The sequence below is a fragment of the Epinephelus fuscoguttatus genome, linkage group LG11, assembly GCF_011397635.1.
Source record: "Epinephelus fuscoguttatus linkage group LG11, E.fuscoguttatus.final_Chr_v1".
Lineage (NCBI taxonomy): Eukaryota > Metazoa > Chordata > Actinopteri > Perciformes > Serranidae > Epinephelus > Epinephelus fuscoguttatus.
The window spans coordinates 28,743,381-28,770,416 of NC_064762.1; the positions used below are offsets into that span (position 1 = coordinate 28,743,381).

Below are 27,036 nucleotides of genomic sequence, written 5' to 3' on the forward strand. Positions count from 1 at the left end.
CAGAATTCAAAATGCGTCCTTTCAAAGAGCAAAAGGATGGATGGTCACGTAACATTTCATCCAACTAATCGTAAAATTGGCAAGTCATAGAGCGTTGGCGGGTTGTCATCAAAACAACCACCACATCCTGTATTGATGACATAGTCCTTGTCGGGGATACATCAGGACGCATGATCTTTTAAACTACGAAAGATGTGTGGTCGAAGGCATCCTGGACCACCTCAATAGGTGGCTTTAGCAATTGGATTACAATGCGTCTTGGTGGTCGTTCACAGTTTTATTTAGCAATGTCCATCGGATCAGATCCATTGGATTGGATCAGACAAGACGCGTGTTCATACCAGATGTAGACAGGGTTAAAGATTCTAGTGCAAACAGATAATTGAGGTGAAAAGTGAATTTCCAACAGATTTATTCTGTCAAATCAAAGAAAAGAACAAGAAGTGTCAAAGAAGTAACAATGTCTGTGGGAATATGATTTAAATTACAAATGTGTCCAGCACTAAAATAAGTTGTATAACAGAACTAAAATTTTTGTTGACTGTGGTTTTGTCTACTTGATTAGTATCGAGGTATCTCAATAAATGAATGAATAAAGACTCAATTATATATTCAATTTATTTATTTATTTTTTAATTTTGATACCTGTATTTATGTTTTCTTGCTAGTAGTCTTCTTCCCCTCCTTTACTGGCACACTGCTGCTTTTGTTGGCACATTGACAGGAATGTGTATTGCATCACCCACATGCTTTTGTACACACTTACTAATAAAAACACAACATATAGCTTTACTAGTCTTGAAAAACTCCACAGGGTACCTTTAACATTTTCCCAAGGGATGTACTGTATTTATTTTGTCCTCTTAACAACAACAAGAGTTAATTGTCCTCATCAATACTGAACTGTGTGTTTGTTTTCCTCTTTGTTCAGTGAACGGTGTGCCGTGGCCACAGGAACCTGGCCGAAGGAACAGCCACACCTTTAACTGTCGCATGCTGAAGAGGCCACCGGATGAGCTGGATTCAGAAAATCCGGAGGCTCGGCAGCAATATGAGATCATGCAGTGTTTCACTGTGTCCCAACCACGGACCATGCAGGAGGAGGGAGAGGGTACGTGCAAGCAAACACACACACACACACACACACACGAGTGCACAGTCAATAGATTGTACTGATGATAAAGCCAATTAATACTGAGGATTTAAGCAAGGACAACTTATTATTATATAACATCTTTTTTCATCTTTATTTTATCTTTATGTCTGTAAAGGCTTTTCTTACTATTATTTAAAAAAAAATCTAGAGTAAATAGAGTGTACTTAAACCACAAAAGATAGATATTCTTGTGCCAGGAGTTCATCCAGTTTAAGAAATAGTTGATATATATTCCTCCTGCGGAGTTTTTCTAATCTAATTTTTTTCTTGACATGATAAACTACATGTTAGGACACACTGATTTTAATAAGGTTCCAGTGCTCTACTATCAACAGTGTCCACTATCTGACCAGCTGGACAGTGACCAGATTCTTGCAGGAGATTTTCATGATTTTCAGGGTTGTTGGTGCAGTGGCCTTGATAAAACTGTATGATTTAGTTTGCTGTTGAGCTCTGCCTGCCTTTACTCATTTTCATAAGAACTGGCCCCGGTGGATAGTAGAATTTTGCTCACACTATCCTACGTCTTTCTTTTTTTGTCAGTCTGAAGTCCAGATATCTGTTGTTTGCATCAGAATGACTGGCAGCTGACTTGGCATTTCCAGGCTTTGATTGGCTGTTACATCTTCACATTTACACTGCTTTTTTTTGTATTGGTTTGTTTTGTTTTTATCAGTTCTTAATCGTTCAGCGGATTCTACAATATTCATAAACTGCTACGTACAGCAGCAGAGGGTAACAGGAGTCAGATCTCACTTATCACTTGTCGAGTTGACCGACAAAGCAATGAAGAAGGATTTGCTGTCAAAGCGAAAGCAAATGCGCCTCCTTGGCAATATTCCAAATATAAATCCAGTGCTAATGGAAAACCTGTTGAGGGAAAAGGAGTTGTTTACGTCACCAAAAAGTCGTAGGTGTGCAGCCTGTCGCCTGCAGGTTTTCATCCAACAGTTCACTTTATCTGCTCCTCCTTTTTGTTCCATAGCTTACCTGCAGTATTTCAGACTGATCCGCTGTCAGCAAATGCCAAAATGCCCGTTGTCTGGTTTTGTAGAGGCATTTTTGCATTTCCTGTGACTACTTCATATGAAAGTCAACCTGTGATTTCCCATTTAAATGTTTTCAATGTGAAGGTGTAGCAGAATGAAGTGTTCTGTCTGCATTAGCAGTAGCTTATTATACTGCTTGACAGATACTGAGCGTCATCAACGTTTTTTCTTGTGTGGTGTAATCAGTGTAATCACAAGTTCATCAAGCAGTGGAAAATTTCCTCATCATGGCATCCCAACATCAAACCAAATTAATGATCTGATTTCTGAGTTTTGACAGGTCGTCAAGTGTTTTTTAACCCCGGCATGTATGGGCGCATTTACCAGGATAGTCTGGATGACTCGATTCAATTGGGCGGGGATTGCCGAAAAATTTTCCACCTTCATGTGGTTCTGTTCACTTTCACACTGCACTTTTTAAAGCGGACTAAATTGCTGGACAACGTCACGCAGTTACAGCAGCTGCAGTTTGGGGGCAGTATTGCCTGAAACGACTATTGACCAGGAAGAAAAAAGCATGAGGAAGAAGAAAACCTGGCTCATCGATTGGCCAGGACCAAAAACTGCTTCTCCCGGTTCGCGTTGTTAGCTTTGTTTGTTTTGTTTTTTTCTACCCAAAATGCACTGGCACGCTCTACGTCAAGTCCTTTCTTTGGTTCACTGAATGGTCCGTTTGCAAGCGAACTGCACCAGGGTTCACTTGCAAGTGAACCGAGACCCCCAGTTTTCAAGCCGCCCAGGATTCGCTCCATTGTTCTGCAACAGAGCCTTCACACCACTCCAAACAAACCGAACTATCCGTGGAAGCGGTCCAGAGTTCGTTTAAAGCGGACCAAATAGCACCAGTGTGAATGCATCCTATATGAGGGCGATTTTAGAAAAATCTTTCTGTGGCAGTTTCGACACTTGTTGAACACAACATCCACATCTATCTTATTCTTACCTTTTTTACTCTTTGGCATACAGTACCACACACACACACACACACACAAACCTCACCACTTGTGGCCTGTCTTTCCTCAGACCTGCAGAGCTGCCTGATCTGTATTGCCTGTCGGATACCTCGCGCCCAGCCTTTCAGCACTGAGTCTTTCATCACCAAGCAGGACCCCACTGGTAAAACAAACACACACAAACACACACACACACACACACACACACACACACACACACACAGGTGCAATATAAAATTTCTAAAAGTCACAAAATTTATGGCATTCTGACAGCTGTACTCCACATTGGTACAGCCAGAGAAATTGATCATATATTACAGGAAAGTATCAGAAAGTATCCACATGGATACTTTTATCATATTTAAAACACTGTGTATTTTATTAATTCATATTAAACTGATGCATGAATGTTCAGGTGGGCTTGGGAAAAAGAAAAAGGATTTAAGAGCGTTTTAGGAAATGTTCCAAATGGAAAACAAATTTTCATGGGGGTCACAGTGTGAACCCTGAAGGTGTGGAGGCTACTGCAAATGTTGAGTTCTGTGTAGACTGATCTTGTGTGTGTGTATGTGCTGCTCTCCTTCAGGGAAGATCATCTCCATAGAAACTAGTGCTTTGCGAGCAACAGGCCGGCCTGGCTGGGAGGACCTGGTCAGGAAGTGCATCTACGCTTTCTTTCAGCCGCAGGGCAAAGAGCCCTCCCACGCCAAGAAGCTGCTGCATGAGGGTGAGTAGCCACGATTGATTTTTCAGCTTCACTCCCAGAAATCATTGATACGCTCTCTGTAAGCTTTGTCAACGTTCCTGCACTACTCCCGTACCATTATGATCAATCAGACTGAATACTACATTTTAATCACTGTTTATACATACAGGAGATGTGTCGTGGAAGCATGTCGTTCTGTTGTGTATGCAGATTTATGTAGCGGTAAGTGGAATAGACAGAGCTTTAGTCAAGGGCTGCCACTATCAATGAATCGATTGATGGATTGATTTGTCCTATGAAACGTTAGGAAAGAGAGAGTAAAAATGCTCAACACAGTTTCCCAGTGTCCACTCACACTTCAGACGCTGTAACCATCAAATTAATTACTTTAGTGAAAAAAGAAATATCAAAATAGTTGCTGATGGTCGATTGACTCATAGTTTAATTGACTGTTGTTTGAGTTTTACTTAGAAGCAGACAAATTCCTTCTGCTAAAACCAGGACCATATCAAGACACTGTTCACTACACCTTAAGATTGATCTTTGTCTTCCTTGAAGTCTAAAACCCAGCAGCTGAACTCCAGCTGATATCAAAATCCTGTGTTCTAAACCTGCTGTTTTTACATGTTGTACATCATGTCACATGTAGTCTGACTCACAGGATATAGACTGCTGGTATACACCCGCCATTTGCTGCCTATTTTTGATGTAATTCTCCTCCTAATGTCCACACTTAGTTTAAGCACTGCGAAACAACAACAACCTGCGAGCTAGCAACCCACACTCTAAAAAGGTTTTTTAATGATTTATGTAGTGTTTTCTTTTGCGGGGCTTTAGCCATTTTAATACCTCCTAATGTGCAAATATTCCAACAAAACTAGTTCCCTCCCGTTGCGATTTTGCAAGAGAGTAGTTAGTGCATCCTGAGATTAGCACCGCCCAAGAAGATTGTGATTGGTTTAAAGAAATACAAACAACAAGAAGCATACACAAGCTACAGCAGACAGTGACCCTGGTATTGATCTGTGTGTCTTTTTAATTCATATTACCTTGTACAGTAAAAGCTTTTTAATTTTTGCACATACCCTACAGTGTGCCTTTGATAGTTTTGAAGGAGATTTGCATTTTGTATTTTTCGATTGAGCGTATACTTTACTCATGCAACGAGCCCTCTGCAAAATGGAATTAACACAGCTTTCTCTAGCACAAAGGTCTGGCTGTGCGAGATTATGGATCCAGCAAATCTAAACCAAAGTTCAGCAAAGTGGTAGAGCATTGATGACCTTCTTTTCCAACACATTTCTTGTCTCTGTCTGTTGCTGGAAGAATTAGCTTTCCCTCATCTACAGTAGGTCATGATGAGCAGTTTCAAGTGCTAATCTTCTTTTTATTACTCCACGTTACAAGATTGTGAGCCAATAACAACATGTTTAACATGTATAAAATAAGCACATGCAGTTAAAAGGATAAAGGGACAGATCAGTGTTGTATTATCCCAACATTTAAATCACTCGCAGCTGCTGCAACTCCTTGATGCAGCAGTATGATTTAGGCCTTCAGGGGGTCAGAGCTCTTAAAGCCTGGATACATCAGAAAACAAACAAGACATGAGACCAAAGTCTAAACCCTATGTTTGCCTCTTTCTCTTGCCCTGTGTGTGTTGATATCTCCATTAGTGATGACCCACGGCACCGCCATCAGCCCGTTGTACCATTTCACGTTAAGTGATGGCACCCCGCTCAGCGCTCAGACCCGCTGCAAGTTCTGCTGCCCCCCCAACCCTGACGTACAGCCCTTCATTATGGGCATTCACACTATTGACAGGTATGATCCTCTTTTTTTCCCAGGACTTTTTGTTCAGCCTCTTGTTTTCTTGAGTTAACACCTTGTGTGTTCCTCCGTCTCTCCAGGGAACACAACACTGCTAGCTCTCAGGAAAACACTAACCCCAGCCTTCCACCGACCCTCGGCAGCCTTGCCCAAACTCCCTCCCGCTCCCCTTCCCTTCCTCCCGGCAGCAACTGGACCCAAGGCTCAGGCCTCGCCTCCTCGGGCCTTCACCCCAACAACACCAACACCTCCCCCCACGGACATAATCCAGCCACACCCACAGGCTACCTGACGCCCAATCGGACCTGTCCCCAGCAGGTCAACAGCCCCTCTCCTTTGAGCAGCCCACTCACAGCCACCCCTACCTCTTTTATGTCGCCCAGGATGCCACGGGCCAGTCCTGGGTTAGGGGGAAGTCCTCGGGTACCGGGGAACCCCTTCTCTCCTTCCACACCAGGCCTCCACTCCCCAGCCGGGGAGCTAAGTAGTGGAGGCAGCCTCAACAGGCAGCAGTCCGGCGGCGATGGTAGTAGTGGCGCCAGCGGTGGGTCGACGGGGTCCTTCTCCCTGTCCTCTCCTGTCCTTCAGAGACAAGCCAGTACACCCACCGGCTCCTCTACTCGGCCTCCATCTGCAAAAGAAGGAGAAGGGGGGGGAGAGGACTCTGGTAAAGCCCCCCTTCCTTCTGCCTCCCAGCTGGGTAACCCCAGACTCAGTCAGCTCCTGGATAGCAATGGGACGGGAGCTGAATCCAACAACAACAGAATCCACTGCACCTCATCACCTCATCCTCCGAACCCTCCTCCCGCCCCTCAGTGCCCTGCCTCACACAGTACTCTAACGGAACGACACAAGATTCTGCACCGGCTGCTGCAGGACACCAGTCCCAATGACACCTCCACCACCAGTGAGGAAGGACTAAACAAAAATGACATTGAGATCAAGAAAGAGCCGCCTGCCAGTCCGGCTCTGACCGCAGCACCTCCAAAGTCCGGCTCCGGCTCAGGCTCCAGCTCCAGAGAGCCACAGGACCACCAACTCCTCCGATTTCTCCTGGACACAGACGAAAAGGTGACGATTCAATGTGCCCCTTACATTTTATTATTTTCTTTGCATTCCATTTGTGTGTGCTTATTTTCTAAATGATCTGAAATGAGATATTGGACGAGAAAATACCGTTTGTTTCGATGTAGTTTGATGTTACGTGACATAACTAGTCTCGTCAATAAAGCCTAGCCGGTTTGCATCTCTCCTCTCTTGCACTCTCAGCACAACCCCGCCCCTACACACTTGTTTTCCTGCTGTACGGTGCGACGTTGGCCTATATATCATAGAAAATTACGCTTTAAACTCCCTCAACTCAAAGTTAAAATACTCTCAAACTAAAATGGACATGCGTGATACTTTTATACTACCATTTTGTGTCCTTTGCTACAAAACTTTTAAGTTCTTCAGCACCAGTGCAATGTGCAAAAGAAGTTAACACACAGCCCTGCTATTTATTTTAGCTGTATCATTTTTCATTTACATGTTTTTCAGCTGTATATTTTTGAACAGGAAAGAAAACCCCGGCTTTTGCAATTAATTTAAGATCAGTCTGTTGTAATGAAAGTGCTTGTTACCTCTAACATATGGCTCTGACTTTCTACTGAACATTTTTCCCGCTTATGCCCAGATATACATATATTGTGTATTGCCATTCACCCTAAAATTACAGAGCTATGAAGTAAATACATGTATAAATTTTGTTAGCCTTGATCAATGTGAATGCAAATATGTAGATCCCTAATAAATTACACATCGGCATTTTAGTCTGCCCTGTGAACTCCACATTATTTGTCCTCTTGAGTCGTGACGCCTGGAAAAAACACTAACGGAAACACACTTTGTCTCTGAAGGACCTGGGGGACCTGCCACCTCCATCTGCTCTCAGCCTGCAGACGGTTAGAGTAAAAGTGGAGAAGAGAGCCAGCGTGGATGGAGTGCCGTGTTCGGGGTCTGCCGCTGCAGCAGGAGGTGCATCCAAACCTGCAGGAGTTTGCAGCAGTTCGGCGTGCATCAGCCCAAAATCGAGCCCCATCGGAGAGAACCGTCGAGACAGCCGCAGAGACAGCCGAGACTCCACGGTACAGTTGTTAATGATGTTGAGATATGTATTAACGTCAGCTAGCTCAGAGGTTTGACCTCCAAAGAATTTTCCTGGTAGAGTGTTTTTGTGTTGGCATTGAGGAAGTTTAGAGAACAGAAAATGCATTGACTCATCAGATATGCATCTGTTTGTTTTGTCTGCAGATAAGTCACGATATTGTTGTACAGAAGACTATCTTTGAGGTCATTTAGAAGCAGTTTCACCTTTGTCAAGTTTATTTTTCAACTGTAAAATGTTTCGCTCAGTACATATCCTGGTCATAATTATTTAAAAGACAGTTAAAGGCCTTGCTCACCCCTGGTAAACCCTCACATTAGTCCTCATCTCAGTGAGTACGGACTGTGTGATTAGCAGAGGGCTGATCAACCAAAAATAGCAGAAAACACCAGTTAGGATGTGCAGGATCTTTATGGGATCTTTACAAACCCTCAGATTTTTTTTTAACAAACCAGTTTGAACATGCATTCAGCAGTGGTATTTGTGGTAAACCTGACTTTTAAATACCAGCAACTGGCGCAGGCTACACTGGACTCAATCCAGCTACCCGATCCGACTGTCATGACACCCAAATCATAACTCTACTGAGCTAATGATTTAAATGTACGTCCTCCTTGTTAGTAAGGACACCTCACAATTAAGTGCTGGAATTTTCCTCTCTTGAGCTTTGCTCCTGCATTGGCAGTTGCCTGACAGCCATTGTAAATCATGTTGAATGTTTATTTTCTTGGACTTTGTCTCCACTGTAGGCTCAGCTACCAGCTGCAGCCTTTGAAGCTCACTGGCCTTTGACCTTTTGTCTCTCCCCATCTCTCCGTCACTGATTGTCTGTCACCCTCTTTTTCTGCCACCCATTATTCTTTAATTTTTCACTCTTTCATGCCACTGCACCATCCATTCATTCTTCCACCCTGCCTTTTTTCCACCCTTTTCATTTGTTTCTCCTCCGCTCTCCATTTCCTGCCCTCAGATGTCTGGTGGCCCTGTTGACATGGACCCTCTCACCCAGCTGCTGCCTGGCCTGAGAGGCCCGAGTGGGGCCAAGCAGGGCAGCGAGGATTCATCCACCCCTGGAGGAGGCCCCCAGCTCCACTCTCCAGCCCCTCAGCCCCCAGCTCAACTCCAGTCCCCCTTGCCTCAGCTCCAGTCCCCTCTGTCCCAGCCCCAGTCGCTTCCCCAGTTGCAGTCTCCGTCGCCCCAGCTCCACTCCCCTTCCCCCCAGCTCAAACTGCAGTCACCCACTCAGCTCCAGCCCGGTGAGGCCAGCACTCCCCGCAATGTAAATGTGAAGAGAGAGCCTCCAGGCACTCCTAACAGAGGTAGAGTTACAGCTTAGCAGGAGGGGCGGGTCGTGTAGACATGTGCTACCTACATACAACCTGTAGACACTGTTGTTTTTGAGTACTGTATCAATATTTAATTCAAATGGCTGTTTGTTGAAAGAGAAATATATGTTTTTGTTTTTCAAAAAAATCGAAAAATTACAAAATAGTGTTCTTCTTTGAATTTTTTATAATAATTTTATTGCATTCTATATTATTATTCTTCTTCTATTATTATTATTATTATTATTATTATTACATCAGTAGTAGTAGTTTCCGGTGTAGTACTATGATCCTGAGCTCTCTATTTATTCATTCATTCATTTACCCACACATTAGTTAGTCCGTGCGCCCCCTGCTGGCTATAAGAAGGCATTGCAGCATCAACAGACAAATCATGCATACATCCACAGCAGTGCAGAATGTCTTATGTCTATAAAATGTTGAGTATCAATACTATACAACAAAGGTTTGTGCAGTTGTTTTTTTTATTTGTTTCTTCTTATTTTCTATGTCTTCTTGTCTTTTTCCCCCAGGACTCAGTGATGGCGGCCCGCCCTCCGGCTGCAACCTCCAGAGTCAGTCATCCTTTGACTTCTGCAGCCCCCCGACTCCAAGCCAGACACAGACCCAGGGCCAAGGAGACCCCTTCCAGACCCCGAAAGACAGCAGCCCCTTTCCAGAGGCAGAAATTATCAACCCATTCAGTTCAAGCACTGGTATGCAAGAAAAAGTAATACACACGCTTTTAAAGGTCGCATTTGGAAAATGACCACTGTGGGAACCCTGTCTGTAGTAACTCGACACTAAGTCTTCTGTAGTGGTAAAGCATTGTTGAGCTGACCTCTAAAGGTTGAGAATTTCGGTGCTCCTACAGAAATGACCGCACTCACTGTCATGGGGTGTGGTCAGACTGGATTCTGTTACATATTTGACCGCACAGGTGATATAGCTTTGCACTTTACTGTAGAAGAGAGCAGCTCGATGCTACATCACTAAAACAAGGTGAAACTTTGGCAGCAAGAGCAGGATTTTGTGTGTGCTTCATAAGTGCTGTATACTATCTATTCATTTAATCAAGTTGTTGAATCCAATTATTGTGAGTCCAAGTTTAGTATTAATATATATAATATTTAATTACAATAAAACTGTGTTAAAATCTGTTTCAGGCCTGTCCAAGATGGATGTGGGAGAATCCCAGTTCCAGCCTCTGGCTCTGTCTGACACCTTGTCCTTCGATGGTCTTGGAACCCCTTTACAAGCTCCCTTGGCATCACCACAAGAGTAAGTATCGCTGTACTCACAATCATTTTCTATTGTGAAGTTGTGGGGGAGGAATGGCAAAATAAAAAGCTGATGTAACCCACTAACACTCCCATGTAGTGCAGATGATGATGTGCAGTGTTTCTCTGTGTGAGCAGGCAGTGTGTGCCCTGTACGCTGGATGAAGTGCTGGGCCCTCCGACAACCCCCGAGGGCCGCAACGATGAGAAAGCTCTGTTAGAGCAGCTCGTCTCCTTCCTGAGTGGGACTGATGAGAGTGAACTGGCTGAGCTGGATAAGGCCCTGGGTATCGACAAACTGGTGCAGGTATGTGTGTGATTAAAGACTGTGAGAGCTTGGCAGCGGATGTGCAGAGGTATACAGAGTGTAGTGGGCATATGTGCAGTTAGGAAAGGCTCTACATCGGAGGTTCTCAATTCTTTTTTCCAGTCAAGGTTTGAACATGTTAAACATCCATGTATTTAAAAAAAAAAAAACAAACAAACAAAAAAAAAAAACCTCATGATTAATGTCTCTATTTTTGCCCATCTCTTCCAGGGTGGCTGTTTTGACCCCTTGCCTCAAAACTTCCCGACCCAGCAACCCACTGCCACCCCAGGTTCCATGGACCCTAAACTCCCTACCTACCCTTCCCAATTCACACCAGCTCCACAAGCTCAGTTTCCTCCAGAGCTGGCCACAGTGGTGGGGCCACAGGGCCTGGGGTTCGGAGCCCCCCGAGCAGCTTTTCCCGGCAGCACGGCGGGCGTCGGGCTGAGGCCGGGCATGACGCGACCGCAGGGGATCGGCACTCAGCTCAGGCTGCCACCCAATCAGCTGCGCCTGCAGCTGCAGCAGAGGCTGCAGGGCCCACAGCAGGTGAGGACGCAGAGGTGGAGGTTTATCTTTGTTTTGTATCATCAGGATTATGTTCAGGGTGAGTTATTTCTACCCATTGTGTTTAATGTGTACAGTCACAAGTGTTGGGTGAGACATATGTCCTGTATGTAATTTATTCACACCATGCAAGGGCTGCTAACACAACAGCAATAAGCTGAAAGTGAAAGGAAGAAACACCTTTGAGTTATTTTCACACTTGCTGTGCTCACACACTTTACTCATTGCTGCTGAATGTGGAAGACAAATGCAGAGAGGTGTAATGAAGCTTTCTGTGTTCGTCTGAATCCATATCATAACGAGTTTTTTGATTCATTTCCGAATATTGATTGAAATGCTTTGAGTAAGAGCTCTCCACTTCCCTCTCCTCCCTCATCACCAATATACTACTCATCTCCATTCTTCTTCCCTCTCATTATATTTTTTCTGCTTCCGTTAATGATGTGATTTATTGTTTCTATCATGTTTGATCCTGCCCTCCCTTTTCTCTCTTATCTCCCTTCTCATCCTTCAACACCTCACTGACCTCTTCTTATTTTTCTCTCTCCTTCTGCGTCTCAGCTCCAGAACAGGATGGCAGGCATGAATCCGTTTCCTGGAGGAGCCCAGCATGTGAACATGGGGATTCGTCAGGGGGTCCAACAACCTCAGATGCCCTCTCAGGTGAGTCACAGTAGCAGCGAGTGAAGCTTGGCTCACCCCGACCACCCATTGCTGTTTTGCTACGGAGGTGGAAACATTCAAAATAATTAGTTTACATCAGTTCAACCACGCCAAGCTGCTGTAATCAATACTTTTATATTTACAATGGATCAAATAACTATGTGCAGGGTTGCTCATAGATAATTATCAGCTCTCTCCTTGCAGCTCCACAAAGCATTTCATTATCTCGTAGCTTGTTTTGGTTCCACAGCCTGCAATTCTGTTGTTATGGTTCACCACTGTCATGTGCGTCATTTCCAGCAGCAGCTGTTTTTCAGCAACGAAAGCTTTAGGTTAGCGAATAGCTGCTGAACAGAGTGGAGCATTAAGCAGCTAAAGAGACAGATATTTTCTTCAGGAGTTGAATGAGACTGAACCTGAGCTAAGACAGTGAATGCTGGATATCAGGTGGTGAGAATACCCCCCAAAAATCTGATCTAGTCCTTCAAATAAATACACATGTATTCTTCCTTTGCACAGAATTCTAGAGTACTAGAGTACTAAAGTACTAGAGAAGGCAGAAGAAATAGGAGAGGACACACTTTGAAAACATGGCATGGCAACATAAATCATTTGGAACTCATGTTAAGCTTGACGCAAAGGTATCATGTAAGGAACTGTGGTAGCAGGTGGGTGGGTTGGCACATATCATATTATCCTTTTTACTGTGATTTCCTAATTGGTCTTACATTGAACTGAAGTCAAAATCAGGCTTTCTGAAGCCTGCAGATACTCTGTATGAGCGACCTCTTTGAATAACGAGCTCAATAGTCTAGGGACATAACAATATGGAAAATTTGATATCTTGATTATAGTGACCAAATTATCACGTTAAACGATAATATCGCGATATTTTTTTAAGCGCTGTAAAATGTCCAAAAAATAGATATATTGAAATAACTTCACTAAATCTTGTAACTCCCTTATCATACTAAAATGAAACTTTAACATTAAAGGGGCAAAGGATTGGCACAGCAACAGAAAGTTTTATTTTAAATGAACAAAATATGTAAACAAATTACAGGAACAAAGCTTATTTGTCTGGTGCATTTTAACAGTCAGCAAAATATGTAAACGATTTATATATTATTTATTTATTAGCACGAGAGGAAAAATATATATAAAACAAAACAATGCAAGAGTAGAACAAAAATCATACAATATATAGAATAGATATCACAAATGCGCAGGAGAAACCAAAAAAAAGAAGTGTGCATGTGAGAGGAGTGCCTGTATGAGAAAAGGAGCGCATGTTCTCGTGTGTGTGTGTTAGGTCAAGTGAATTTAATTAACCTTATAAAACTGAGAGCCCCCATTAAGGCTCTCAGTTAAAGGTTAACACGGCAGCGTTTTATGTTGTTTCCTTGAGCTTATGTTGAGAAAGCATAACTGGCTGTCTGTATCGATTCTAGCTCGCCATACAATAACCATAATCATAGTGATTCAATCATAGTTGATCTCAATTAGCGTTACGTTACGTCGGTTTATATTCTGTCGGCTCCGCTCAGTGTTTTCAGCTCTGTTTCATTTTGAAACACTTAGCAACATAGCTGCTAATACGGCTATTAGCTACTCAGCTAGTATTAGCTCCTAAGTGTCTTAAATGAAAACGGAAAACCTAGGCGCCGTTTAGGAGGACAGATAGAGCTCAAATGTCCTGTATACGTCGAGAGTTACACATTATGACAATCTCAGTAAAACCGAAGTCCCTCACACAATAACTGACATTTGCATGCAATATCTTGCATTGGCTGTAAAGCTGTGGATGACGGTCACAGAGATGAGCCAGCAGATTTGTAGTGTTGCTACCTTTTGCAGCATCTTTCTTTCTGCATGTTCTGCACACAGGATAGTTGTCCTCCACCAGCTGTCCCTCGGCATTCTTTAGAAACCCAAAGTATGCCCAGACCTCAGACTCTGTGCGTTTAGTTGGGGAGGAAAATGTCCTGGGTGCCGCTTCCGCCATGTTTTCATTCTTGGTATTTACACATGCTACGCATTCACGCAGCGCCTGCATCGCGAGACTTGAATGAGGCTGTTATTACATATCCTGCTAATCCACCACGATAATGCTATTAATTTAAACATAAACAGTAATTCTTACAGTGTAAAAATTAACCGAGATTTACTGTAATATCGGTAATCGTTACATCCCTACAATAGTCTAGTTACTTTCATAAGTTCTCTGTAACATTGTCTCTTACGTCACATCTCTCAGCAGCCTCCGCTGAATGCCCAGATGCTGGCCCAGCGTCAGAGGGAACTCTACAGCATCCAGCACCGCCAGCGCCAGCTTTTCCAGCAGAAGGTCATGCTGATGAGACAGAACATGGCGGGCGCTCCGACTGGAGCCGTGGGGCCCATCGGAACTGCCAGGGTCCCGAAAGGTCCCCCAACAACGCCTCAACAGCAGCAGCAGCAGCAGCAACAGCAGCAGCAGTTCAACTTCCCACCAGGGTACAACCCGTTGACGGGAAAATCCCCTACCTCACCAAGTCACTTCAGCCCCATGACCGGGGGCCCCCTGGACAACAAGCTGCCCGGCAGAGTTCCCCTGAATAACCAGACGCTGTTGGGCGGCGTGCAGGGCCAGTTCAGCAGCACCGTGAACTCCTCATTGCAGCAGGGCCTGTTTCAGCAGTTTGGAGGGTCTGGTGAGTTCAAGGAAACACTGCAGTCGTAATCCGCGACATTTTCATATCAAGCAAATGTTTGTTTTGCTCCTCTTTACCGAAGATAGAGAGAAATTCTCTAAAGTTATTTGTATTAACTGACCCAACTTTTGCTCTTTTCCTCTTTCAAAGCCATCACCCAGCCAGACCCATCTTTCCCTGCTGAGATGAGCCCGACCAGCCCATTGTTGTCACCTCAGAACTCCACCTCCCAGAGTCCTCTGCTTCAGCAAGCCCCACCCCCTGGCTACCAATCACCAGAAATGAAGAGCTGGCAACAGACAGGCATGGGCAGCAACAGGTTAGGAAGTGCTCACAGTTAGTTGTATTCAGACTTTACATCTGGAAAAATAGCTTCATACATTTGATGGTTATTAATGTGCTGTCTTCTCTGATTGTCTCTGTGCACCACAGCCTGTTTAGTCAGTCAGGACAGAGTGCAGGGCAGGCTTTTGGCCAGCAGGGGGTTTACAACAATATGAGCATCACCGTCTCCATGGCCGGGGGCTCAGGTGGTGTCGGCTCATTACCTCCCATGGGGCAGCCGGTTGGCATGAGCAACAGTAACCTCAGCAACGTCGGTTCAGTGTGCAGTGACCAGCAGGTTGGTGGCATTTTTTAAAGATAATTTTCTATGGCTGTTGCCTTTATTGAACAGGACAGTATTAAGTAAGAAAGGGGGGATGACATGCAGCAAAGGGTCATAGGCTGGTGTCAAACCTGTGGCTGCAGCAGCAAGGTGTTTTCTTTTGAACATGGAACGCCCGCTCTACCCACTGAGCTCCTGGGCGCCCCAGGTTAATGACCTTTATAACCTTCAGGATCTCTGTTCTGATGCATTTGCTGTCTCAATTGCTCCATTTATTCATCCACTCACATCCTACCACCCGACTTTGTGGGGGCAGTTTTAAGTTTATAAAATGTAAGTACAGTTCACCATTTATTATATCCCTCTACCCTGGTAAGCAGCATGTTGGAAGTGACGTCACCATGGCGGCATCTGTTGCTTGTTTGTTTTAAATCCATGGAAAGAAAATCATGCGTAATGTGGGGTGTTTAATACAGGATTTTATTATGCAAAAGGATAGCTGTTACACCTACAACTAATTATATGTAATCTACACATGAAAAATGAAAAAAGAAATATGAATCTTGGAAATCTGAAGATACCCAGTCTCAAATTAAACAAAGGTATGTGTAAAACCCCAGTTACATGTACAACAGCATAAAGACTAGAGCTTAATCCACTGGCATGGCCTATGTTATTGGCATATGACAGATATATCAGTATCTGTGTTTATATCGGCTGATGAGTAAATTGCAGTTCAGACATTCTGGTTTTAACATCACATCTGAGGTTAAGTGGAAACCTTAGGTTACTTGCGTAACCCCGGTTCTCAGAGTAGCATGAATGAGAACAATGTTCAGCAGACACCACTGACAAGCCATAAAATGTCCTGCTCAGTACATACCCCTTTATACCAGCAGATGATGGTCATCTATAAGTCATTCACAAAGGGAAACTGGAAGATCTTCTTGATGCTAGTTAGCACCCAAACAACACAATTCAACACTGAAGAACAGAGCATATCAAACATGCACCAGTGAACAACAATGACTAAAGAAAAATAACCTCACTTAACAAGTTTGTTTCGACCTCACTCCCTCCTGGCTTTAAATCTTTGTTTACTTTCCTCACTTCCATTTCTCTTCTTATGCACTGAGCTGAGTTGACAATTAAAGTGTTTTCATTCACCAGCGGGCTCTGCTGTCGCCAATGCCGATTCAGCATGCTGAATTGATGGGGACAAAAGCATATGTGGGGCACATTAAATGAAAACAGTGGCAGATGCTCACCAATGGCCCAACTTTGGCTAACGGCTGACCGTCAGCTTGGTATGACAGGAAAATTATGTTAAATGATCATCTTACCAGGTGATTCAATCAAATAGTTCTAAATATTAAAGTTAGGGATGTCAACAGTTATGCTTGTCAGCTACTTATCAGTTTATTGCACTGTGCACCAACCGTGCCCGATGCAAGCTACCTAGTGGCGCCGCTGATTTGGCATTTACAACTAGTAACGCCGTTCTTACCCAACAGCATTGTTGTGGAAATATTGCATCCACCCTCTGGTCTCCCTCTCCCTCTCCCTCTCGGTGAGTAAGCAGCTTATTTTTGAGCTGCAGACCCCTTTAGCATTGTTAACCATGTTATTATGTTTCTGTAGGTGCAGCAGGTTCAGGTGTTTGCAGACGTCCAGTGCACAGTGAACCTGGTTGGCAGTGACTCCTACCTGAACCAGGGCTCCATCGGAGCCACGGCCTCCCAGAAGGGCCCCGGACCGCAGGGCTCCCAGAACAACCAGGCCCAGCAGAAGAGCCTCCTCCAGCAGCTGCTCACCGAGTGACAACCCACAACCCTGTTCAGCTATCCTATACTCCCTCTACTTCTCACTTCTACGCCTCCTCCTTGGAGGTCGGTGCACCAGACCCATTGCTGTCTCTGTCTCACCTTTTGGATGGATGGATGGATGTTTGGACGACCACACAAGTAGGCTCGGAGGGGTTTGGCTGCTGGTGGAGTTACGCAGCCTGCCCATGTCTGTGCGGAGGGGATTCAGGGCTGGTTGTCTTACCGCCCAGTACTTTAAGAAAAGACTCAAGTCAGAAGGAGCAGCAGTGTATTTAAACCTGCCTGTCTAATCTGTCTGACAACCTGTCTGTCTGCCTCAGCCTATTAAAGGCAGTGTTGTCTTGCTGCTCATTCCTTGGTGACCTACTTCCTGCTTCCTGACCCAAGAAAACAACTGCGACATCATTGTAGATTTGCCAAGTTGTCGTCACTGTCAAATCAGGGCCGGCCTCCTTTTTTTTTCTTTTTTCTTTTTTTTTTTTTTGCCTTTCGTTTTTTTGTTTTGTGATGGGATGGTTTCTGTCAGGCCGTCGCAGCAGCAGTGCATCTTGGGAGCATGAGTTGCAGCATACAGCTGAGCTCATCATTTAAAGTGTGGGAGTATCCCACACAGCAGTACCTCTGGCTTTTTATTTTTGTTTGTTTTATTTTGTTTTGTTTTGTTTTTTCCTCTACCTGTCTCTCAGCGATGTGGGAATGTTAAGGTTTCAGACCTCTGTGGCATTGTGGGATAGAAGCTCAGTATCAGCTGGTTCTGTGACTGTCTCTCTCTATCAGCTACAGTGCCTGGTGGAAGTTTGAGTTTTTCCCAAGCTCTGCTTCTTCTTCTACATATTATTCTATTACGTCTTCTTGTTTTTATTTTTATTTTTATTTTTTGGGTTGAATTGTTTTGTTTTAAAAAAAATCTTCTGCTCTCACCGTCGTCATCGTCATCATCATCTTCACGATCATCAGAACAAGCTTTGACAACAGCCAGAATGGATTGACGGATGGATGGATGGATGGATGGATGGGAGACAGACGGGATGCTGCTCAGTTTGGAACTTACGTGTCTTTCTCCCCCCACCCCCCCCACCCCACCCCCCGGGAGGAGGTTTTATTTTTATTTTTCTCAAAGTATAAAAAAAGAGACTGTTATGATTATTTAACTGTCTGTCCGTCACATTTTACCCCTCACCTCAGCAGCTGTGAATACAGAGCCCTGTTGGGTTCTTTCTTTCTCTCTTTCTCTCACTCTCTCTGTGTATCTTTCATGCTATCTCTCGGCCTATCAGTGTTGTTTGCCATGTGCACCATGCAGGCGGGTAGTATTGTACAGTACAGAAGGACAAAGACTTGGGGGTGAGCTCACTCTTCTCTTGTAACTGCTTTCCTCTAAAAAAGAAAAAAAGTGTAATTAATTGATTACTCAGAACAGCAAAACTATGTATAATGTGATTCGATCCAGGTTTCTATTTTTTTAAATTCTAATAATGTCAGCTCATGGTTTTTGAGATTATTTTTTGGCATCATGATATTGTAACACCGCCACATGTTGCAGTGGAGGAGGGAGTTATTCCATCTTCTGAAATGTGAAAAGAAAATTTTAAAAGCAATTGATTATGAAACATAGCTAGAATCTACGCTCCCTTCGACATCTCATCCAGTGCTACAGGAAGCCACGAAACTTTCCGAAGAATATTAAAAAAAACGGGGTTGGATTACTTTGCTTTCTCTTGTGGTAACCAGGGAGCTAGTTAGCCATCTTTTCTTGCTTTCTCCTCTTTTTTTATTCTTATGTATGTACAATACTTTGGAGAAAACTTCTCACACAGTACATGTGTTTGCAACCATTGTATAAAAAAAAGCATAATGATACCTTAAGCTGCGTTCTTTGCTGTGATTACGTGACCTCTGGTGATGCTAACGGTACTGAGCTGCATTGACGTTGCGCCCGTCGTCACAGCAAAAACAGCGCTCTTTCTGGATATTGTTCCTATATAATGACATTTAAGTAGAGGCTTTAGTAATAGAAGTTCCTAACACAGATGTGATGGATAATTCATTTAAAGCTGTTATGAAATTGAATCAAAACAGGATGGGTTGAGTCACCAAAAAAAGAGATATTATTTTCTTCTGCAAAACCTGTTTTATCAGTGTTCTTTTGTTTTTGGGGATTCAACCCTCTCCTCCGTCCACCTCTGGTTCCCTGATGAAGACTTCACTCCACTGGCTAAACACACATGCAGTTTTCTGTCGACTACTGTTGCTCAGTCAGACACTGTCTCTCTCAGCGATAACAGACCTCTGTTAACTAAAAAATGTGCTACTTATAGTACACACTCTACCAGGAAGTTAGAAAAAGGAAAAACCCTGCCGAGACATTGCCTCTAAATATTCTTTACATGACTCAATTAATGTAAAGATGTCGGGTGTAAGAAATACCTGACACACTCTACCCAAAGGTTTGAAGTGTAGGATGCTATAAGGACTGAAGTCACACATGTTTTGTATCAGTCTCTCTAAGGGATGTTTTGAATCTTTTGAAGTGAGGCTGTATGAGGTACCTATCCTTAGTTAGTGTATTGCCTATGGTAGACGTCAGCCAGCACGCCCCCACTTTGGAGAAGCAGGCAGGAGTACCGCCACAGTGATGGCAGTGTAAACAGCCGGAATAAAGACAGTTTATTTGCCCCAATTCTGAGGCATCGTTTATCCTGAGTCTCAGCCAAGTCAGGCAACCAGGTGCAGCCCAACTTATTTTTTTCAGCATACCAAGTTTGGGCCGATGCTAGGCTAAGTCATTTTTTGGTTCCAGTGACAGCAATGTTGGCAGCCGGAATCAGGCCAGGTTATTTGGCTTGATTCTGGGGCTTGATTCATCCTGAGTCTCAGCCTAGGATAGACACCGGAAGCGGCCCAACTTATTTCTTTCAGTTGGCCAAGTTTGGATCCATGCTGGACCGAATCATTTTTGACAACAGCCTGGTCACAGCAGTGTAGGCAGCCGGAATCAGGACAGTTTATTTGCCCCGACTCTGATCCGTCATTCATCCAAAATCTCAGGCAAGTCGGTGCGCCAAGTTTGAGGCGATGCTGGGCCAAGTTATTTTTGATGACAGCCTAGTGACAGCAGTTTTGGCAGCCGGGATCAGGCCAGGGTATTTGGCTGTCATTCTGGGACATCGGGGATGTCATTCATCCCGAGTCTCAGCCAAGTCGGGCAACTGGGTGTGGCCCAACGTATTTCTTTCAGCGTGCCGAGTTTGGGCCGATGCTGGGCCAATTCATTTTTGATAACGGCCCAGTGATGGCAGTGTCAGCAGCTGAATTTGTGACAGGTTTTTGGCCTGATCCTGGGGCGTCATTCACCCAAGTCTCAGCAATACAACAGCTTCAGTTCCCTGTCTGAAAGGGCTGTCTGCATCACGGTAAAGTGGTGAAAATAGGACTTTTTTATTTAACTTTCTATAACTAAAATGTGTTTGGTTGCTGCTCCAGTCAACAGCAGTTCTTTGCTTAGCTTCCATGGCGGTACTCTTGAAGCTCCTCCAAGCACTAAGCGTGCCGACTGACATCTATTTTATTTAATATGCCGATTATGGTTAAGTACCTCATAGAACCCCACTTCAAAAAATCTAAACCATCACTTTAAGGCCTTTCTACACAGGAGTAATTTTATCAGGGAGCATCCAGTGATCTGTACCAACCACAAAGGTCCTCTTCTGTCAAATCTGCCACGTCTCTACTCCAGCACAACATCACATGTTCCCTGATCTACTGTGTGATTCCTCGTTCTTGGTTCATTGTTTCTCTCTTCCTTGTGTCGTGGAAACTTGGGGACAGTAGTGGAATCTGTGGAGAGGGTTTGTTTTTGTTTTTGTTTGCACACAGCATAGACCTCACATCCCGATATTTGTTTCATCACCTCTCTGTAAATGCAACTACCTAACTCATCACTTAAATTAGGTCAACAACATTACAGTCCACTTCAGTGGAATAGGGCTTTCCTGTGTACTGTTTTTATTTTTACAGAGATACTTTTACCATATGCAACAGATATAGAGGGATAGTATGCAAGGTCAACATTCCACCCACCAACTCTTCGATGTTGTATGATGTGAGAACCACTTTGTGCTCCGCTGAAAAGCTCTGTGTGTGTATTTGTATGTGTTTATGTACAGATCCAAACAGAGGCTCAGGAACAGTCGTTAATCTTTCTTAATAACTTTAAGTCCTAAATGCAGGAAAGTTTTCCTCCTGGACTCAAAACAGAATTTTCAAAACTGATTTACCAATGGGTTTCTATTTTTTCTACTTCTACATTTCTGTGTATGTATTTATTACAAACCATCCATAGAGCGTCTCTTTATTACCTCATTGTTTTATCGGACAGAAATTCTGTGTTATGTTCTTTCCTTTTGACCATGTTTTCACACTGCGAGCAGCTTTTTTGATCAGAAAAACCCTGCAAATGTTTTTGCTTTATCTGTTTAACATTTGGCAGTATAACATGGTTTTGATTCAACGATGCTGGCTATCAAGCACTTCTTAAATTGAGAATGAGAGAAATTAACAACCGGAGAAATTTTTACAGGAGAAGCTAGAATATGAATCTTGGTCCTTTTTGGTGACTAATAATAATACTGATCACGAAATGCAGCACAATGTGCTTTAAAAGAAAGCCACTATAAGGACTGAGTGCTTCCCCATGAAAATAGAATGAACATGAAACAGAGTCTATTCATAACATCATGGAGTTGTAAAACTATAAATGATAAAATCGAGTAAGATTTTAAAACGGTTGCAGCAGGGTGACGCGTACATGGAAAGTAAAAGTGTAAAAAGAAAGAGTTTCAGACCTGTATTAGGAATATGAGAGCTAGTTAAAGGCTAATGTGTTTATAGATTTCTTTTAAAAAATTTTAGCGAGCTAGCTCCCCTGATCAATAAGTAGTGTTCATAGCTTTGGGCCGTCATTGACAAAGGCTGCATCCCGATCGTCTTCCTTATTAACTAAACTTAAACAATCAAAATTTGGACACCAATGCAGTAGTAAACTGAATCCTACCTGCAATTTACTTCATTAAAGGACCCATATTGTCACTTTTTAGACAAGATTCGATTCCACTTTTGGTCTCTGATGATCAGCAGTTGTACTTCCCTTTAAGGAGTTGGAGAGGGACTCAGAAAGCAAAGCAAGGACAGAGTTTCATAAAACAACAGTCAATAGAGTCTGAGGCTTTTGATTGCCTGCACTTAGATTAATGTCCATTTTAGCACTTAGGGCAGTGTTCTCAATCGTTTCATGTCAAGGACCCCTGAATTAATACGCTGTCGGTCACAGACCCCCATTTGATAAGATTTTATTTCAGGCACCTCCATCTGAAAGGATTTTGGTTGTTAGGTCAGAAAAGTCTTACTCACATTGGACTTACTTTATAGTGAAAATAAGCTATTCCCCCTGGAACTCCGTCAAGGACCCCTGGTTGAGAAGCACTGTACGAGGCAGCACTGTTATACAGAAAAAGAAAGCCCATTAGAAATCTGATTTCCAATTGGTGACAAGCGTCTTGAGTAACTAACCTTGTCATGTTGCTTGTTATTATAGATCAGGCTTCTCACAGTGTGAACTCACCAGTCAGACGCTCCTGTGCCGCTGTTTGCTCGATGTAAAATACTCTAAAGAGACAGAAGCTCAGCACAAAGTGGAAGAATGTTTCTATTTCTGGAAGGATTATGCCAGTCTCAGCCTCCTCTTGTTTATCTGCTCTGATGTTTTCACACATACAGTATTGACACCCCCCCCCCCCCCTTTCACTTTTCTGCGTGGAATAGGCATTCCTATGGAAACAGTTTCCTCTACAAAACCCTGTCAACTGCAGAAACAGCAACTGTCAGCTTATCAAAAACATGCCAAATACAACCAATGTAATCTTTTTTTTTTTTTTTTTTTTAATGTTATGAAACAGCCATTCAACGGAAAACGACAGTCCCTCCTTCCTCACTACAATTAACAGGTACAAGGTTCTTTTATAACATTGGTTTCAAGATGTTAACATAATGTATATAACAGAGAAATGTGAATATGTATTTGTTCAGAATCAACAAAAAAAAGTAGTGCTCCGAGTTTGTGGTAAAAAAAAAAAAAAAAAAAAAAATCTAAACAAAAAAAAAACTACTCGCCTCAGTCATGTTTTTATTTTATGTTTTCTACTTTTTTATTTTTCTGATGATGTATGTATGTATATGACTATCAGTGAGTGTGTATGTATGTGTGTGATTAATACTGTATATCTGGTGTTCTCTAAGATGGAAAAGTGGAAGATGTCCTGGTTTGATTCTTTTCTTCTTTTTACTCTTTAGACCCTGCACAGTACCTGTGGGTGTTTCAGATAACTATGCCAGAGAATGGTTTAGCGACTGCTGAATGTGATTTTACTGAGAGAGAAGCAGTGTGGACTGGCTTTTTGTACGGGTTAATTTAAAAAAAAAAAAAAAAAAGGCCATATTATTTAATTTTCTCTGTTGTCAAAAGTTTAAGCAGATCTGGGAGAGTGGAGCCTTGGTTTTATGGAGAAGCATTGCCTGGTTGTTGTAAATGAGTGGGCTTTTATTTTTTTATTTTCTAACTGTCTGACTGATGTAGCCTTTTTTTGCATTTGTCAATAGTAAAATGACCAAAGCTTCAAGATGTTTGATGGATATCATATGCAAAACCTCATCATCACTGGACAAGACATAATGTAGCGGCCCTTTTATTTTTTGTCAATTTGGATTTCTCACACAGCGACATTCTGCTGCTGTTTGTTTTGCATGTTCGTCTTTTCCTTCGCTCGTTACTTTCTTAGACACAATCTGTCCTTTAAAGCAGCCTGACGTCGGGTCGCTTTAGAGACGTCTCCACTTTGCCAATGAGGTCTTTTTTGTGCCTGAAGTGCTATCACTCGTTTACAGGAAGAAAAGAAAACATTGCAACCGATAGCTATGCACCTTACTGAAACAAGCATTTCCTCATGTTGACTTAGGTATGTAGAATTAACACTGGAGCAACACTAAATCATTAATTTCATAGGCAAAGTATTTGTAGTTACTTTACGAAAACAATGAAAGCCCCTTCAGTTAGCGTAGTGAATTTAGTTGATCTCTGATGACCTCTCTCAGCTTTTAATCGCATTCTTGGAAAAAGAAAAGTTTTTTTTTTTTTTCCATTAACTGAATACTTTATACCAAACTTAAGGTGCCTCGTGTATATACTTTCTGCAGTAAAGATTGCTCCTTTGCTGTTTAACAATAATAACCTTGTTAACCAGGGTTTTTTTAAACCTTTTTTCACCTTTATAAAAAAAAAAGTTTACTGTATTTTAAATGAACTTTTTTACACAAATAGAAGATTAATCAAATTATTCCAGGAATTTGCAAATACAATCTAATTTTGCACTTTATATCAGATTTACTTGGAGTGACAAGGCCATCAGAAACTGTCTCAATCAGATCAGTATTTGGAGATAGAATAAGTCCCCTGAATGTACCAAGAAAATTATTGACTAGCTCAGGTTCTTTATGAAGAACTTGACTGTAGTGGATACCCATTATCCAAATGACGACTAAAAATTGTACACACTTTACCTTCTTTGTAATGTATCTCGTGTCCCTTTCTTTTTCTGTCTACACCAACCAATCCTCAGTATTAATACTATGCCAATCTTCTTCAGGTGACCCCCCTCCACCCCTTCTCTTCCTCTCTGCGCTGTCAGCTGACATCTGGCGAACTGTTAAAAAAAAAAAAAAAAAAACTCCAGCTCGAACTCTCAGAACATTCCTGCTCACAGCACAGTTTCAGCAACCGTCAACACTTAGCTCTGTAGCTGCTGCCACAGCTTGGCATTCACTTTTCCCGCAGCTTTGAACGTGTTTTTCCTTAAACCAAGGTGGACACTCGCTTTTCCTTAGTTCAAGTCTGGTTGTGTGAGACTTAATCTCTGCTATCTAGCAACAATTGTGCACTGACATAAATGACAACACACTAACTGTGTTGCTTGTCTTCTCTGTTCGCTTGTCTTGTCACACTTCCGTGCTGCATAATGTGGAATATGTTGTGGTGTGCCAATGACACCAAGACCAGGCTGAGGCTTGGTGCAGGATCGGGCCAATGTGTGGTGCAGGATTGGTTTAATGTTTGGTGCACGATTGGGCCAATGTCTAGTGCAGGATCGGGCTAATGTCTGATGCAGGATCGGGCCAATGTCTGGTGCAGGATTGGACCACTGTCTGATGCAGGATCATGCTGAAGCCTCATGCAGGATTGGGCTAAAGCCTTGTGCAGGATTGGGCCAATGCCTGGTGCAGGATTGGACCAGTGTCTGGTTTCAGTATTGGACCAATGTCTGGTGCATAATCAGGCTAATGTCTGGCGCAGGATCGGGCTAAAGCCTCGTGTTGGACCGGGCTAAGCCCAGGCCAGTGTCCAATGTAGGTTATCATGTTTGGTGTCATGGAAATTCATAGCAAAAAAACAAAAGACAAAAATACATTTGAAGCATAAAATATATTCCATACATGAAAGGAGGATAGAGTTTGATCAGTTTTTTTTTTCTGAAGCATTCTCATTGGTCCAAACTGATATTTGTGCACCGCTAAGACTCTCCATAGTCCTTAAACTCCCACTCATTCCTAATGCAGGTGTTCAAAACTAATCTCTACTCTGTGTGAACAGCATCAGTAAAGTATTGTAAAGTGCTGTCGTATTGGGACTGAGGTTGGATATGGTTCAGAGACTTTACAAGAAGGCTTGTTATTAACTCACCACTTTGTGTTGGTTTTAGGGGGATGGTAATGCTTTCTCTGGAAAATTTGACAAAAAATGACCAAGGTTCCACTTTCTCCCTTGTACAAATTAATATAAATAAATATATATAAATATATATTATACATTTTACTCATTTTTGTCCAGTTTTGTATATTACACTCATGTAAAGTTTGTTTTTAAAAGAGGCATCGGAGCAGCTATTACAAGACAATATGAGAATATGTTCATCTGGGAGAATTTTATGCATGTTATATTTTCTCTTTTTCTCTCTCTCTATCTCTCTCTCTGTCTCTTTTAATACCCCCCGACCCCCCTGTTCAGGTGTGTAACGTGAATATAAAGAAATCTACCTTTTCTTTGGAATGTTGTAGACAATCAGTCTCAGGCTGGGTCCAGTCCCTGCAGGGAGTGAGAGCCCTGTAGGCTGATAGACAAACAAAAAACTATTTTTGTTTGACAATTAAAAAACTTTTATTTGCATCTACTGGAAGTCTAAATTTGGAGGTTTGTTCATTCATATGTTCGTGGCTGCTCAAGTTTACACACACACTTCTCTACTACACTCAAAACACAAACACCTCGTGCATTTGATCCCTCTGCTTTTTTTTTTTTTTTTCCAAGGTGAGGATGCCAACCTTGAGGAAATGATGCTTTGACTAACAAATCTATAACATCTATGAATGTGGGAATGCAACACATTGCAATAAAAGCACCATTTGAAATGCAGCATGTTGCCCTGGATGTTCTTTATTACCCTGAAATTATACAGATATATTTAAAGGAGAAGGTTTTGTTCCTGTCAGCAAGTTTGCAGATGATGGTGTTGTTTATTTTGGAGTCTACGCGAGTAACTGAATCGCTCATTTAATGCAACTAGTTACTAATGTCAACTGAATGTTGTGTTGTACTGTGGTAGTATAAAGTAGCATGATATGAAAATGCTCAAGTAAAAGTGCTTCAGAGTTGTACTTGAGTAAATGTACTTAGTTACATTTCTACCACTGATAGCATCAGACAGAATCTAATGTAGGCACACTAGTATGTTTGTATATATACTCACCAGCCACTTTATTAGATACACCTTTGAAGTAGTACCCGTCAGAACTGCCTTAATTCTTGGTGGCATAGATTCAA

At 42.7% G+C, this 27,036-nt stretch overlaps 1 protein-coding gene across 2 annotated transcripts in view; it reads left to right on the plus strand.

The window, feature by feature from the left end:
• The window catches only part of ncoa1 (nuclear receptor coactivator 1), a 72,280-nt gene extending 45,756 nt beyond the window's left edge, over nucleotides 1-26,524 (plus strand). Inside the window, exons 7-22 of one of the 2 annotated variants that reach the window (XM_049589672.1) lie at nucleotides 932-1,111; nucleotides 3,229-3,321; nucleotides 3,745-3,885; nucleotides 5,541-5,688; nucleotides 5,775-6,765; nucleotides 7,593-7,820; nucleotides 8,811-9,159; nucleotides 9,699-9,881; nucleotides 10,332-10,446; nucleotides 10,584-10,752; nucleotides 10,984-11,304; nucleotides 11,884-11,985; nucleotides 14,243-14,678; nucleotides 14,829-14,997; nucleotides 15,111-15,300; nucleotides 16,927-26,524. In XM_049589672.1, the coding sequence (XP_049445629.1) occupies nucleotides 932-1,111; nucleotides 3,229-3,321; nucleotides 3,745-3,885; nucleotides 5,541-5,688; nucleotides 5,775-6,765; nucleotides 7,593-7,820; nucleotides 8,811-9,159; nucleotides 9,699-9,881; nucleotides 10,332-10,446; nucleotides 10,584-10,752; nucleotides 10,984-11,304; nucleotides 11,884-11,985; nucleotides 14,243-14,678; nucleotides 14,829-14,997; nucleotides 15,111-15,300; nucleotides 16,927-17,106 (3,995 nt within the window). In that variant the 3' untranslated portion in view covers nucleotides 17,107-26,524. The remainder of the gene's footprint in view (nucleotides 1-931; nucleotides 1,112-3,228; nucleotides 3,322-3,744; nucleotides 3,886-5,540; nucleotides 5,689-5,774; nucleotides 6,766-7,592; nucleotides 7,821-8,810; nucleotides 9,160-9,698; nucleotides 9,882-10,331; nucleotides 10,447-10,583; nucleotides 10,753-10,983; nucleotides 11,305-11,883; nucleotides 11,986-14,242; nucleotides 14,679-14,828; nucleotides 14,998-15,110; nucleotides 15,301-16,926) is intronic. The other variant, XM_049589673.1, reaches the window with a different exon arrangement.
• The last annotated feature ends 512 nt before the right edge of the window (nucleotides 26,525-27,036 follow it).